Consider the following 15,323-nt stretch of genomic DNA (forward strand, 5'->3'; position numbering starts at 1 on the left):
TCTGCCTCATACTTCAAACTCCAAGGGTTTTTCAAATACTCAACTTGCTTTTATTCTCTTTTTGGGGGGGAGGGGTGGTGGTGAGGGTAAGCCTGCCAGCTGGTGAAAAGCCAAAGTTGTCCAGTCAGACCTGAATGGAAAAATCTATGATTTGTTTATTTCATAGTTCAAGTTCAAAAGCAAGAGACAATTTAAATAATAAAAGGGTAACAGAGGAAAAATGTAAAGAAAGAAAACAAATCAGTAAGCGTCCAGAAAAACCTTCAAGAATATTTAATTTGGAAAATGTTATTGGTTTGGAGGACTTGACTGAAAGAAAACAGCTGGGCAGAGTTCAAGGTTTTAAATTAAAAACAATCTAACAAGGTCTACAGGGATAAATCTTTGAGCCATATTTTGGAGACCAGATTCATTTCTACCAAGTAAAAGTAATAGCAGTCTAAGCTAAAAAGGAAATTCCTCACAACTGAGGTACTTACTAACTATCAGCACATTTTCCAAGTTCTCACAAGGCAGCCCAACTATTTACAATCTCTTTTTCCTCGTATATAAATGGAGCTATGTTTCCTGTGATTTGCTTAAAAAAAAAAAAACCACTTATACACACCAGCCAGAATATGCCTATTTTATTAACATCGTGCTTTAATAAATAACTGGCTACTTCTAATAAAATTAAGCCTCTGTTTACAACAGCCCCCAATATTCCATTTTGACCATTCTGCAGAATTTGGTGTAAAAAGTTAAGTGAAATGTAGACCCTGAGCTATCAAGTAATTGTGTTTCAATATAAAAATAGAGCTTTCCTCTTACAACTGAAGATTGAACAGTAACATGGAACAACTTGTCTGTGGGCTTCTGGTTCTGTAGAATTCAGATATCTTACTGACTTTTAGAGCAGGAAGAAACTTTGCATGGTGGTAATCTTTCTCACGATCTTTGAAATTTTGAAATGATCTGCTACATTCTCCAGGTTTTCTGACTGGTCATTTGGACACAAGAAAAGGGCTTCCAAGGGGCCAAGGCAATGGACAAGTCTTTGGCCTGGGACAAGTTAGGGCTTTGCCGTTCACCCATGTGGCTAGCAGTCACCAAGGAGATGTGGTCTTCTCAGCTCTATCTACTCCCATTCTTCCCACAAAAAAATAAAATACAAAAGTCTAGACACCCAGCTCTCCTCTCATCGGCTCCTTGGGTAGGATGGATAGCAAATGGCTACCAACCAGTCTGGGTCCTTCATTTAACTGATCAAAAGTGAGTGGCAAGAAAAATCAATCACATGAGATAACCTTACACTCTCTTTTAAAAACTGAAGTCTAAAAAAATGCAAATATATGCACACAGACAAAAACTCTGCTTGAGCGAGTGGTGACAGCTACTCCCTGAGCCCAGGCTGTACCCCCGTTCTGGCTAGCCGCCAGACAGCTCCCTTTTATGGCACTCTTCCCAGCATGGCCAGTGGGTCAGAAATCTGGGTCACTCCAACACAGGGCAACAAAGGAGATTGTTGGTCACCTGCTACTGCCATTGGGATAAATACTAGAGTATCAGCATGGATACAGAAACTGGTACATTGCGGCTTCCTAACTTGCCTGGTTTTTACTATACACCCAAGTCCAAGTGTGTACACGGGATAAGTGGGGCATCCTGAGTACCTTTCATCTTTCAAGGGCAACTACATCAAGAATCTTTATTTTCCTGAATGCAGTGCACTTTAAGTATGGTGGGTTCAAGAAATTGAAGTATATGTGAGTTCACTCAATCAAAATGGGTGGTCTGCAGTCTCTCCCTGTGCCCAACTGTGAGTGAAGTCTAAGTCTCTTCTTGCACTGGTGTTTGAATACAATCTGGCAAGTGGCTTGGAAGCCTGCTTGTGCCTTCACATTCTGTCCTAATTGAGTACAAACAAACAAAAGAAAGAAAGAAAACCCAGTTGCCTCCACTCCTCTCCAGATAAGGCAGCTCAAATAACAGGGATAAATGGAAATTTTACGGCTTGTTGGGCTTTTTCTTTTAATAAGATAACATGATAAATAAACCTGCTTCTGTACATCTATTTAATATTTCAGAAATACGTACATGTTACATGCCAAGAAAGGACCCTGGTTTTCTTGTAAGAAACAAGGTGAGATCATAATTCGAAAGGAAAAACCCCACAAATAAAATGAGAGAGAGAGAAAAAACAAAACAAAACAAACAAGCGTGGTAAGATCACAATGCACAACTAACTACAGTTCTGTACCTACACTGTTAGCCACATTTAACACGATTCTGAAGGAGCAGGAACAAACTTAAACGCAGGAATCCCTGCTGTCCCCTCAAACTGAATGAGAAAAACAAAGTCAACATCGCTTAAAACCAGTGGCCACATAGTAAAAACTGTACATTGTTGTCCATTCATTTAAAAAGCAAAGTCACTAGGATGGTAAAAAAGTGAGAATGGGTGCCTTTTAACTTTCTGATGATGAACACTTTTACTGAGAGTTTGACAATTATCTCCACTCTCTCTGCACAACGAAGAACAAGAGGCAGAGGACAGTGAGGAGGTAGGGCTTTGCCTCTGCATGGGCACCGGCACTGTCGGCTTTCTCATTGGCACTCTTCCCAGAATGGTCAGTGGCATTGTACTCAAACTCCGAGGGGCACTGCTGATATTCACATCCACTTCCACTTCCTTCTCCGCTGCTTTCATCACCTACATTGAGAAGAAGAGAACAGAGATCTCATTGCACATATTCTCATCAAGTCGGGTAAGAACAAACCATGCTTCAAAATGCCAAAGGCTTACTGATATCAAAGAAGTCCACATCATTTCCATTGTAAGCATTCTTCATTTTACTGGTCATAACCCGAAGGGCCATGATTTGACGAAGGATCAGTATATCTGGTTTGCTGGTGTCAACCTGGACTTCTGGGTTGTTGCCCTGGTTGGCTAATCCATTTCCTGTCACTGCAAACAGGTACCTGAAAGGAAGAAATGACCCCATTGAAATGATCAGTAGGTATGTGTAAGAGATCAAAAGACTTCCCTGAATTTTAGGATCTCCGCTGAGCATGGTGGAGCAGAAGTCCTTCCATTTATAATCAACTCTAATTGCTCCTTACCCTGGGAATGCGCAGTTTCTGTGATCTGACCGTGACCTTTTTTGTGGCGATTGTTCTGTGAAAGAAAAACACCCTCTGAACGGGTGCTTATCTCAGTCACAGAGTGTGCCAGGGTGGGACACACCGAATCATCAAGAAAGAGAATGTGACCTTTTGAGAAGTGGTGCTTTAGAAGGCCAGGACCCTGAGCCAAGGGCCACAGGCACTGAATGTTTTGAACAGCCCTTGGCACTGCAGTAGAACTACTGGCAAGCCTAGTTGTTTCTAAATATCTGGGGGCCTCTTTGAACACCGAAATGCCGAAGCCCATGCCTAAGGACATCTAGAAACCTTCTGTGTCATCTCTAACACCCGAGAGCACCATCTTGGAAGGCCAGCCAGGAAGCCAAGAAGGCAGAGGCTGCTACTTTCCTCGGTGGAGGCTGACCTGCTTTTGCCCTTGCCATTCCAGCAGTCATCCTCATTGCCATTCCCCGCTGCCATCCTCTCATCATTGCAAACAGTGCTTGGGAGAGAGGACCAGAACTTCTTAGCTTGTTTCAGTTTCTCCTTGACATCAGTAACCTAAGAAAGAAAAGGAAAATGGTCTATGTACAAACGCAAAACTACCATGTGTGATCCCAGCACTCAGCAGGCTGTAAATAACCCCTCACCCTTGCTTCTGTAAGCAACCCTAACCAAACTCACTGGGTGTGTCTGTCTGTCTGTCTCTTGCTCACTTGCACCCATGCGCACGTACGTACGCATGCACCATACAAGTAGAAGGGGGACTAGTTTGGAAGAAGCCGAAAAAGGGTAATGGGGATAAAGATGATGAAGACATATTATATATACGTTTAAAACAAACAACTGGGCTGGAGAGATGGCTCAGTGCTTAAGAGCATTTGCTCCTCTTGCAGAAGACATGAGTTTATTCTTAGTACCCACTTGATAGCTCACAACTAGCTATAACTTCAGTTTCAGGGGATCTGTGACCTCTACACTTACCAGGTATCCAAGTGGTACACCCGCATACATGCAAGCAAAATGCCCAAACACATGAAATAAAACAATAAAAAACACAAACAAGCCAATAATGTTGTTGACACAAACCCATTGTAAAAAACTAAGCCAAACTCAAACAATTCATGGATGTGCCTTTTGATCATTTCCAAATATCTCTAGAATTATATGCAACTCATTGTTTCAAGGGAAGGCTGAAGAAAATATGCAGGTTTTATACTCAGAAATAAACGGTCTCTCAGAGAAATTAATAGTTCAAGTGCAAATTCTAAAGAAGCTGCCTGGATCCACTGTCTACTTCCTCATGTAACTGCCATCTGAGGTACACCAAGCTCTGTACCTGTAAACACAATCTTTTTACCCAGGCTTTTATAGTCTGAATCAAGCATCCATACCACACAGGAAAAGCTCACCGGCATTATTCTTCCTCCTTTCACATCAGTGTCCTATCAGGCTTCCTGCTTTAGGTTTGCTTCTACTATGGTACTAGTACTCCCAGACTGCCAGAGCATACTGCCATGTATAATCTGTCTCTATTTTATAATTCTTCTATTCTACCATTATTACCTTTCACCTTACAGAAGCCTAAACCATATGCCACTCTGCCCTCAACCCACTCAACTTTAAAATGCTATATACTAAAATGGAAGTTTTTTAAATATTTAAAATACACTGAAGACAAACTGAATCAAGGTTGTTTTATTACATGAAGACATTTACTCTGAAGAAATGATTAGAAAAGAGTAGCCCATGGTAAAGATGTCTTTTCTACCTAAGTAAGGACTTACAGAGGTACTTGTTCATTTGCTTATATACAAGGTGGATAGTGATCACATCTGGACATTTTGTATATGGTGCAAATAATGTGAGGATGTTTTAAATTTGCATTATTTATCTTATTGGTCAAAAAAGTAAATCCATACATGACCTTAACAAGTTAAATGCTACCATGTGACATCAATTCAGGATTTTAAACTGTTTAGTTGTGAGACTATTTTGGCTCTTATTGAACAAGTTAGATTGCTGCTTCTCTTCCTTTGTTGAGGGGTCTTTTGAGACCAAGGCCCTGTCTTACTGTCCTGAGCTTCCCCTTGTGCATAACCTAGTGGCAGGTACCCTAATAGATGCTCAATAAACACAAACTGACACTGACGGGAAGTCTGGAGATGAAACTTGTTACAACCCATTTCCTTGACTGTATAGGAACTTTCTGAAACAGAAAATGAGGCACATTTACCGCCTTCCATATCCAACTAGATTAAAAAGTTAAACACCTAAACGACATGCACATGTATGCCTTCCAACTAAAAGCACATTTTTGAGCAAATGTTTGCAGTTCTTTGCCATTAAACACACCCATTCCTGCTCAAGTGCTCACCAGTCGGTCCAAACTAGTGCCAGCTGCTGTGGTTGGGCGTTGCTCTGGATGATAAGGTCTGAATCGAGCACTGAAGGCACTTTCAGAGATGGAACGAGAAATCCGTCCAGCTGGGAGGGGCTTTGGAGGCCCACAGCCTTGGAAAACCTACAGTGTAAGTGAGTGAGTTTGTTAGGGATGTCACATGACAAGACAGAGGGCGTGTCTAGCTGTCCTGCCCAGCAGCCTGCATTTGATACCTTCTGAGACACTTGCACACTATTATCCTGCATGTTCATAATAGCATCAGAAATCTTCACATCGATGGGATCCATAACCGACTCAATGTTGAAGGGGCCCTCCAGCCTCTCGGCCACCATCAGCATAGCATCTAACAAGGGTTGGAGAAAGACAACACAGCACAGAGTGTAAACCATTAGTTCAGATTTTACTATCAGTCTGATTATTTTACTACCTTTCCTTTTTTTTTTTTTCAGAAGGAGGGGGAAGGAGAGAATGCACAGATTTTTTTTTCCAATTTATACATATTTTCTAGCCATTTCCATGATTTCAAATTGTATCTACACATTATGTATCGCTAGCTCGCTAAAGTATAAAGGGGCCAGATGAATGCTTCGTTCTGTGGCAAGGAAATTCAATCAGGAATCTTCCATCATTTGGATTATTCACTCCTTCACATGTCAGCCAGCACCCAGCTGACAATCTGGCTGGGGGCAGAGTAACATGCCTGTTCTCTCAGACACTTCCCTGGGATCTTTTCCTTTCGGGTTCTATTTACGAGAGTTGAAAACATAAATCAGTTACAATCCTGGCATACCAATTCTTTTCTTTCATTTCTTTTAATGAGACATTTCAGATCCTTGAGTGCACAGTTGGATAATAGAAATGAAAGCGTTCTGGGAATCCTAATGACTTCAAATAAGGAAACTATGAGTTGTGCCATTTTGAGGTTAAGATAACTCATTTTCAAATGTGAGGGTCTCAGCTGATTTAGTAGCAGTGTGTATGCTTTTTTGGATTCCAGTGAAAGCATAAGACAACACACAGTATACAAAAATTGTCCAATTGTGCTATGTAGCTTCACTGATACCTGCACGTCACTTTTAGACTTTGGAGGAACCTGTCATTTCCTAGCAAGTGCTGGATTCCTTAAAGAAAACAAGCTGTTCTTTGTTTTCTTGCCATATGTGCTTTTGGGGATTATAAGTTGGTATTTTTTTGCCTGATAACTTGTACAAAATTAGAAGAATTCTTGAAAATGAAATCCCCCAAGGAAAAAAAGGATGCATAATTACTTACACGCAGTAAACTTTTGAAAAACTTTTTGTAAGTGTGTGTGTGTGTGTGTATGTGTGTGTGTGTGTGTGTGTGTGTGTGTGTGTGTGTGTATGTGGACATGTGCAAATGAGAGTGGGTGCCTGTGAAGCCACAGTTGTCTGATCCCCTGGAGTTAGAGTTACAGGTGATTGTGAGGTACATGACCTAGGTGATGGGAATCAATTTGGGTCCTCTGGAAGAGCGATAAGCGCTCTTAACAGCTGAGCTTCAGTAGTTAACTTTTAAGTGGGGTTTTCTCCTTTATACTCCAGTGCTAATGAATGACAAGCAAAGGAGTTAGACTCTCATTGTCTACTCCTATAGATACTCCAAAGTCAAGAACTAGAAAAGAGTATTCTTTTTCAGAAGGCTGGGTGTCCCTCTCAGATGCTACCCCAGCTGAGCTGCTACCTAAACTTTCTAGTGGGAAAAGGCTTTGACTATCAGCATAAAAATGAAATCAAAGTTGGTCATCAACCTTTTACCTTCAACCTAGAACAAATGCTACACAATATTTTAAAGTGTGAAGCCATTTCTCTAAACTACAATCCAATGCCACCAACAATGAACAGATTTCTGATAAGTGTGACGTTTTAAAGTAATAGCAAATGAAGTTTCAGACAGCATTGTGGTAAGCACCGATAAAATGATGCCTCTAACCTTTAAGTAAAGGCTGAAAGCATGAATATGTTATTGTACTAGCAGAGAGAGAAACAAATGCTTTTGATGTGCTAGCGAAAGGCGACTTTTGCAAACAAGTGGAGCACAACGTAAATGTGTTTGTAACTGTCAAAGCATCAGGACCACCACGTACAGAGAGCACATTCCTTCACAAGCCAAGAAATCACTGACTTCAAATAAAAATATTATGAAGAGATAACAAACAACCAAACTTTAGAGGTCTAAACGGCGGTGGTGGGGGTCGTACCTACTTATTCCCCTAGTGGCGAGGAAAAGCAGGCCAAATCGATCGCTAATGTGTTTGTGAAAGACTGAAAGGAAACATAAACCCCAATTCTTCTGGCTGTTTGGCGTCTTTGTAAACTCAGAGCCACTGGCCATACACAAGGGCCTGGGAATGGAGAGGGAAACCAGGCCTTTGTTGGTGCCGGTGCCATGGCGTTGCATATTGCACAGCTGAAGAATGCCATTGGGGATACATTGTGCCTGCGGCTCACAGCCCAAAGCCAAAGCTGCCTGTAACCCTGCAGGAAGGCATGACTGGCTATCCATTGGCTCTTCTGCAGCCACCACCAGTCTCCCAAAGAAATACCAGGAAAAATCCCAAGATGGCTGGTTTGGCGTTTTACTTTTCTTGGGGTTGACAGAAGCCACAATTCTCATATACATAGGATATCATACTTGCTCCTGCCTCCCGCCAGGAACTGGCTGGTGTCTCTGTCAGCAATTCCAATACAAAATTCCCATTGGCAGCAACATGTGACATTAATAGGGTTGGCTCTGAGTCAAATGAATGTTAACAGAGGCACAGTATGTGACAGATAAGTTGAACCTTAGAATAATTTATGATTCTCTGAAAACCAGCTTCTTTTGGTGGTAATGGAAGGGTAGACATTTTATAAAGGTGACTTTCTAAAGGTGTTTCCCATATTTGGGCCCAAATTTGGACCCATCCTGATGAAGGCTGGTAATACTTGAGCACTCAGAACTTGAGATAGGCAGATGCAGTTGCAGAAACAGGGAGAACCCAGCAGCAAGGGTGACTTGGAGTTGGAGGAGACAAGTGAAGGTTATGGGGATGAGTACAATCAAATACATTCTATGCATGTATGAAAATATCATATGAAACCCATTATTATGTATAATTAATATATGCTCATAAAAAACAATGTTGAAAAAGAAGTATTCCCTTCTCACTAGGAAAAGTGATTACTTTTTCATTGTGTCTCCAATAAATAATCAGAAACCCCCATCTCTATCTAGCCTTCCAACCTGACTGAAGAGCTGAAGGCAGTTTCCCAACTTAATCCCAAGATGTGATTTTAAAAGGGATAAAACAAATCCTTGACTATTCAGTAACTGTACAGTCATTTAAACAGCAAAGAAAAATTCCTCAGAGAGGGAGAGAATATGAATATTTACAGCACAGGCATGTAATTGGGAATGAATTCTACAACCATGGAGGAGATTAATTAAATCCTTGTGAAAAATCCATGAAAAAGAACAGAAGATTAACATTTCTATTATGTCTGGCCTTTTATATCAGCTTATTAGAAATGAAGAGTAATGTATCCATTAAAAATGAAGTTTACATACAATTGCATACTATATCACTGCAAAAAGTATCATTTAAAATAGCAGCAGAAAAAAATCAACTCCAAAATCCTATCCATTTTCAGTCGGGTTTAATTCTGTCTCTTCACAGACAGCACATGTAATTTTAAAAATACACTACAAGAACAGCAGCAGCAACTTAAAGCTGAAAACATTAATTAAGCCATCTAGAGTATGGTTTTGATATGGTGTGGATCTGTAAGTTCTTAGAAGAGATGGCAAGGAATTTGTAGTTTAATACAAGGATGTGAGAGGGCCTTGGTAGTAGTTGCTACTGGACAGGCTGAAATAACAGAACGTAAGGTGGAATTGCCCTGAACGGCCCTCAGCGTGTCTGGGTAGGAAAGGAAGCAAAGATCACTGTCACCACATGCCAGGCTATTCCCTCGTCCCAGAGAAAAGCCTACTATGTTCAAAAGTTCAATAAAAGCCCCACCATCTTTCTTTCTTTTAGAACTAAGTTGAGCCAGCTGTGGTACAGTACACCTATAATCCTGGACATCTGGATGCAGGGGCTGGAGGAAGGTGAGTTGGAGGCCAGCCTGGGCTACATGGCAAGAAAGAAAAACAACAGCCAAACCAAAACTGTAATTTAGGAAGAAAAAGTAAGTGAATCACAAATTCCACAATTGGCTATGGGGAGGGTATGATGGGGGTGGGGAGGGTAAGGGGATGACCTCAGACAGGGAAATACCATAGTTTTTATTTCCATAGGAAATTTTTGATTTCTCCCCTGGTTTCATCCTGGGCATGCCACACCATTTGTGTTTGTGTGTCCTTATGGTTTTATGTTTCCTCTTTCATGAGATTCTATTTTTCTGTATGTAAAAGATGGTTTTTCCAGGGTTTCCAGCCTTGAGCTACAGGCCACAATTGTGCTTAAGTGCTTAATATTTGTATCTTTTTCTTCCAGTTTCTGTGTTTAAGAATTGGTGGGAGCCAATTTACTGATGCACTTTCAAACAGACTTAATATGGCAATTCACTCTCACTCTGTCTAAAATGTATTTTCTTACTCCAATTCCCTCTACTCCAAAAAAAATTTAAACCTTCAATAAACAAAATGAAACAAAATGAAGCAAAACCAAGCCAGCAAATTACATGCATGCTCCCATGATGTGAAAGATTTAGCAAAAACTTGGTTCCTATAAAGACATTTCAATCTTGCAATTCTGTAAATGTGACTAGGGGATGGAAGAATGAATTGGTACACTCTAAGCATGTATGTGTGTTCTACCAATGCTAGGCTTTGTGAACCCCATTACCGGCCAGGGAGGTTTTAGGACTGATATACATGCTGGGCGCTAAAGTAGATGACTGCTGTATGTTTCAATCAGGCTTATGTTTTCCCTGAAATCATAACCGCCCTTCTCAGAACCTAGATAGTTTGCTTCCAGTACTGTCTGATTTCTAGTAATGGTTTCCTAAGTGGCAGAAATACTCAACAGTGCTGCTTCCTAAATAATCAGAGAAAGAATCTGTCCACTCACATCACAGCACTCTACCATAGCTAAATCCCCTACAAAACAAATCCTATGATTTTCCACATCATAGTTCACCAGATTCAACTATCAAATGGGTATCTGGTCAGTTTGCCAAATATTTGGTTAAAATATAAAAGAAAGAATAGTGTGTGGGGGAGAGAGAGGTGCGTGGGGGGGGGCGGGTATTTGTGCCAGAGGATAACTTCAAGATCCCTGAGAATGCTCCTGTCACCTTAACTTTTTCAAGACAGGGTCTCTCCCTGGCCTGGAGCATTGCGCTTATGCTAGGCTGATTGCCTCTACCTCCCAAGCCCTAGGATTACCAGAGTACCACCACACCTAGCTTTTCTCTGATTGTAGAGATCTAACAGAGGCCCTTGTTCTAGCAAAACAAGCCCATTACCAATGGAGCCATCTGCCCAGCCCAAGAGAGAATCCTCAAAGCTACTTTCACAGCTCTGTGAAGACTGTATATCAGAGTGAACATGAACACAGATCTAGGATGAGTACTAAAACTGAGTGTTTCACAGAAAATATCAAAAAGATGCCTCCTGCTGCATTCAAAGTCGGTGTATCTAACTGTCTTCTGAAATGCCACCATTAGTTCAAGAGGACACTGACTTGCAATGCTGATTTTACTAACTTTCGAAGTACTGAGTGCAGCACAGGAAAGACTCTGGCAAACATCTCACGTTCAAATGAACAGAAAATTTCACAGCTGGCAACGACAACAGTCCTGGTGGCAAGAAGTCGAGCCATCTCGAGGAAAACAAATACATCAATCACTGGCTTACCTATGAAATTGTTCCACTCGAAGTCCAGGTCTCCCTGGTTGGCCAAACAGCCTCTCATGATGTTTGAGCAGTAGTTGTAGCAGGGCTTCACAGTCACCAGGCCCCGGCAGTGGGAACAGTAGATCATCTTCAGCAGTGCTTGCGTGCACTGGGCTGTGGGGTTCACCTAATGTGTGACAAGACAGAAAGAAAGCCATAGTTGGGTTGAAGTCGACACAACGGGCATTGGAGGCTCAACATGAACTCAAGGAGAAGTCAACAGTGTTCTCAATTAGGCTGGACTCCAGTGGAAGTGAACTGGAGTGAGAATTAGACAAGTGGAAGACAGGTGCTGGAAAGCTGGAGTTAGAGATGGGGTGAGTAAGTTTTGTTTTTTACTCATTTGTTCAGTGCTACTGCAGATGGAACTTAGACTCTGCTGCAATCCCTGCTTTTCAGTACCAGACTGAAACATAGGTACAACTTCTCAAATACTGATTTACAAGATTGCCCTTTGCATGTTAACCCCCAACTATGTTTCCCAAGGGTACCTGTGTATACTTTATTCTATGTCCAAAGCTATGCAGAAGGTGAAGATAATATGTTCTATAGGGCAAGATATGAGTAACTTTGAACATTGCAGGGTTTGTGGATAGTCAAATATGGAGTGGTTTTGTATCATATAAGGAAAGAGATGAGGCTTCTGTTAGATTTTGAAGAAGCTATTGAACTTAAGTGGAGAAGTAAACGGATCATCCCATGGGCATCAATGGAATGAACAAACATGTGCACAGCACAGCTTTGTTGTTTTTCTTTCAAATAAGGTAGAGGAGAGACCCTGTAGATGAAAGTCTGTCAAGGAGTCAAACAGCAAAGTTAAAAATCACTACTGAAGTTGGACTGGGCTAGCCACCCTCTACAGAGCAATGGCATTTACTGTCATCTTTCTAGTTCTGGAGGATAAAACTGTCTGGGGTCATTAAAGAGCCAATTCCGTCCCATCATTCAGTTCCATCAATAGTTAGAAAGGATCCCAGCTAGGTACCACATGCTGGCAGCTAACTGAAAGTTCCTGACTAATTCTCTCTGCCCTCTTTTAGAGCCTCTATCAGAGGATTAGTGCATTCTTCACTATCATCAGCAACTAGTTCAAGCACAGACCTTTAGAAGCAGATACTATGGAAGGGAGCAAATACTGGGATGCAGGGTGGCTGGCAATACATGTCACCTGCTCTGGTGTGTTACTTTGGATATCACTTATCAACAGTGCCCTTAGGAACAGGAACAGGAAATGGTACTATCAGGCTATCTGTTGTATGTGTGTGTGACATACACACACACACACACACACACACACACACACACACACACACACACACACACACCCTTCTCTGGTTTATTCCCAACAGAACTGCAGTGTAAAGTGGAGAAAGCATGCAACAACAAGGTGGTAATTGTATACACTAAAGTCAACATTCTCTACAAAGAGTTAGGATTTTTCCACAGTTTTAACCAGTCCCAAATGTTTTCCTAAGCATTAAATTAGTCCCTTTAACTGTGTATTAATGTACAGTAAAATTCTGGCTAACCAATATCCTTGAGGAATGGCCTCTCTGGATAACTAGATCTTCAGGGTAGCTAAAAGTTCATTCCTTTGGAGTCACACATTGTTAGGACTTTGATACTCATTCACCTCTTGTTTTACAGATGAACAAACAGGCCTCAAGGAGGAAGGGTGCCCCAGTCATAGTATCACAGAAGTCTGCATTGGAAGGCCTAGCCTACACCAGTGATGCTGCTCTCACACTGTAGAGATAAGCCAACTGTAGCCAACGAGATTCAACAACCTGCTGACAGTCACCCTCCCCCGTTTGATTCTAGTACCTCACCTTATCGAACACTGTGACACAAAGATTTCCCGGATGTGTCACATGTCCTGCCATCCCTAACAGGAGACAGGAAATTCTACTCTTAGGCAGTGCTTATTTTCTTCTTTTAGTTCCAGTTCACATTAGAGAGACTGCTAAACGGCTGGATCTTAAAAGATGTACAGGTTACGTAAATGACTTATAAAAACCCCACAATGCAACTGGATGTGTTAGAGTATGCTTTGAATCCCAGTCTTGGGGGGCTGAGGCAGAAGGACAGCAAGTAAAAGTTAGCCTGGACTAAAGAGTGATGCCCCACTTAAAAAATAGTAAGAGAAGATGGTGAAAAGAAAGCAACAGAGGAAGAAGAGGAGGCTAGAGGGGAAGAAAAGGAGAAGCACTGGGTAGGTTGAATATTATTCTTAAGAGCTAGCAAAGTCCTGATGGAATAAATGTAGAAAGCTAAAGGGCCAAAAAGTAGATACTGAGCATTTAATATGTTCTGGGATTATGCTGTCAGATACCAAACTAAGTGAGAATTTCTGTATTAGAATATGACACCTGTTCCACAGAACAGACTTTTAGGAAGTGAACAAAAATGTTCGAGTGAAGATCAGTAGACTCAAGGAGCCATTTTCCAAAGAACTTGTTCTATTATTTATTTTCATGGAGTGGAGGAGATAACTCTAGGAAACAACGTGTTACATCCCAAGTTTAACTACAAGGCAAACCATTAATGTGGTAGACCTTGTGATGCCCTCCCCTAAATGAGTCTGATGCAGTCTCCAGTCTAAAATCAGAGACCAGATGAAATGGTATGACACAGTGGAGCTTCGTTAAAGAAAGATTATGGAGCTGGCTATGGCAACGTTTTTCCATTTCATTTTTTGGCTAAGACTGGCTCATGCTCTGCATGTGACTTGTTATATAACTACTAAAAGCGATCAAAAGGCACTTGGCTATAAGATGCTATGGGAACACTAAATTATACCACAACTGTAAAGAGAGATGGAGAAATTGTAAGAAAACTGGGACAAAAGAACGTGTTAAACACTAAAGCTAGAGGAAAAAAATTATCTTTCTTTTCAGAGTCATAAATCAGACCACTAAGCAATAGTGCACATGAAGGGAATTCAGGACCTAGGAAGCAAATCCCATTTGTGGGATAAGACCCTTATTTATATAAAGAGAAGAGTTTTTCAAATTGCCAGGAGATCTAAAGAAGTAGTAATCCCCCACAGTACATCCCCCTTCTAGAAGACACTTCAATACACTAGCATTTCAGGCCTTGGGCCCCAACTTTCCCAAACTGCCCAAGCCTGGATGGTAGATCAGTGTACAGAAGAACAGGCTCCTCACTCTGACTCTGTAACATCTCCACCCGTTGGGGCTAAAGCCAATGGCTATCTCTTTTGGAACCATACAGGACTTCTTAACACAAGGCAAAATAGTCTGATAAAGAATCGAAGGAATGTCAATCAACACAGGGAAGAAAATCCCGAATCATAGCGTATCATGGTGCATTTGAAATTCTCTTCTGGAGTCTCTGGCAAAAGATCAATGCTCTGTTGATCCAGTGATGGTTCTTGCTGCCTGTCACATGGTAACAGGCCATGCACTGTAGGATGCTCCTCCACAATTCCCAATAGTATTTCTATACTCCTGGGTAGGAATGATGGGTTGGATCTTTCTCACTCCTAAGCAAACACACAGTGCATAAAGTCATATTTTGTTTTGGGACCAGAATGGCCTTGAACTGAAGAGATCCACCTGCCTCCACTTGGATTAAAACTGTGTGCCACCACAGCCGGCTCTGGGACCTTTTAAAAGATAAAAATCAAGTCCATTTACATTGTATTCCCTGGTGACCATCAGGGACAATTGCTGCGTTCAATCTCTCTAAAATGTACTGCAGTAGATTTACTTTAGAAGTTCCAAAGCTAAGGAGCAGCTCATGGCACACAGGGAATAATTAAAAGAACAATATATTCCAAGGTCTTCCTCTAATCCTCAGTTATGTATTTATCCTCCATAACACAGCATGCCATTTCAAATGTTCAATCTGAATCTTACTTTGGGGCACATCTCTTAACTAATAGCTCTTA

General features: G+C 41.3%; 1 protein-coding gene across 1 annotated transcript in view; it reads right to left on the reverse strand.

The window, feature by feature from the left end:
* Positions 1–244: 244 nt before the first annotated feature.
* The window catches only part of Gpc4 (glypican 4), a 114,205-nt gene continuing 99,126 nt past the window's right edge, over positions 245–15,323 (reverse strand). The window contains exons 4-9 of the mRNA XM_052739548.1: positions 11,372–11,537; positions 5,722–5,852; positions 5,483–5,629; positions 3,530–3,666; positions 2,786–2,961; positions 245–2,692 (exon numbers count right to left, since the gene is read on the reverse strand). Of these exons, the coding sequence (XP_052595508.1) occupies positions 2,490–2,692; positions 2,786–2,961; positions 3,530–3,666; positions 5,483–5,629; positions 5,722–5,852; positions 11,372–11,537 (960 nt within the window). The 3' untranslated portion in view covers positions 245–2,489. The remainder of the gene's footprint in view (positions 2,693–2,785; positions 2,962–3,529; positions 3,667–5,482; positions 5,630–5,721; positions 5,853–11,371; positions 11,538–15,323) is intronic.

This window comes from Peromyscus californicus, unplaced genomic scaffold, assembly GCF_007827085.1.
Source record: "Peromyscus californicus insignis strain IS unplaced genomic scaffold, ASM782708v3 Scaffold_10__1_contigs__length_136768540, whole genome shotgun sequence".
Lineage (NCBI taxonomy): Eukaryota > Metazoa > Chordata > Mammalia > Rodentia > Cricetidae > Peromyscus > Peromyscus californicus.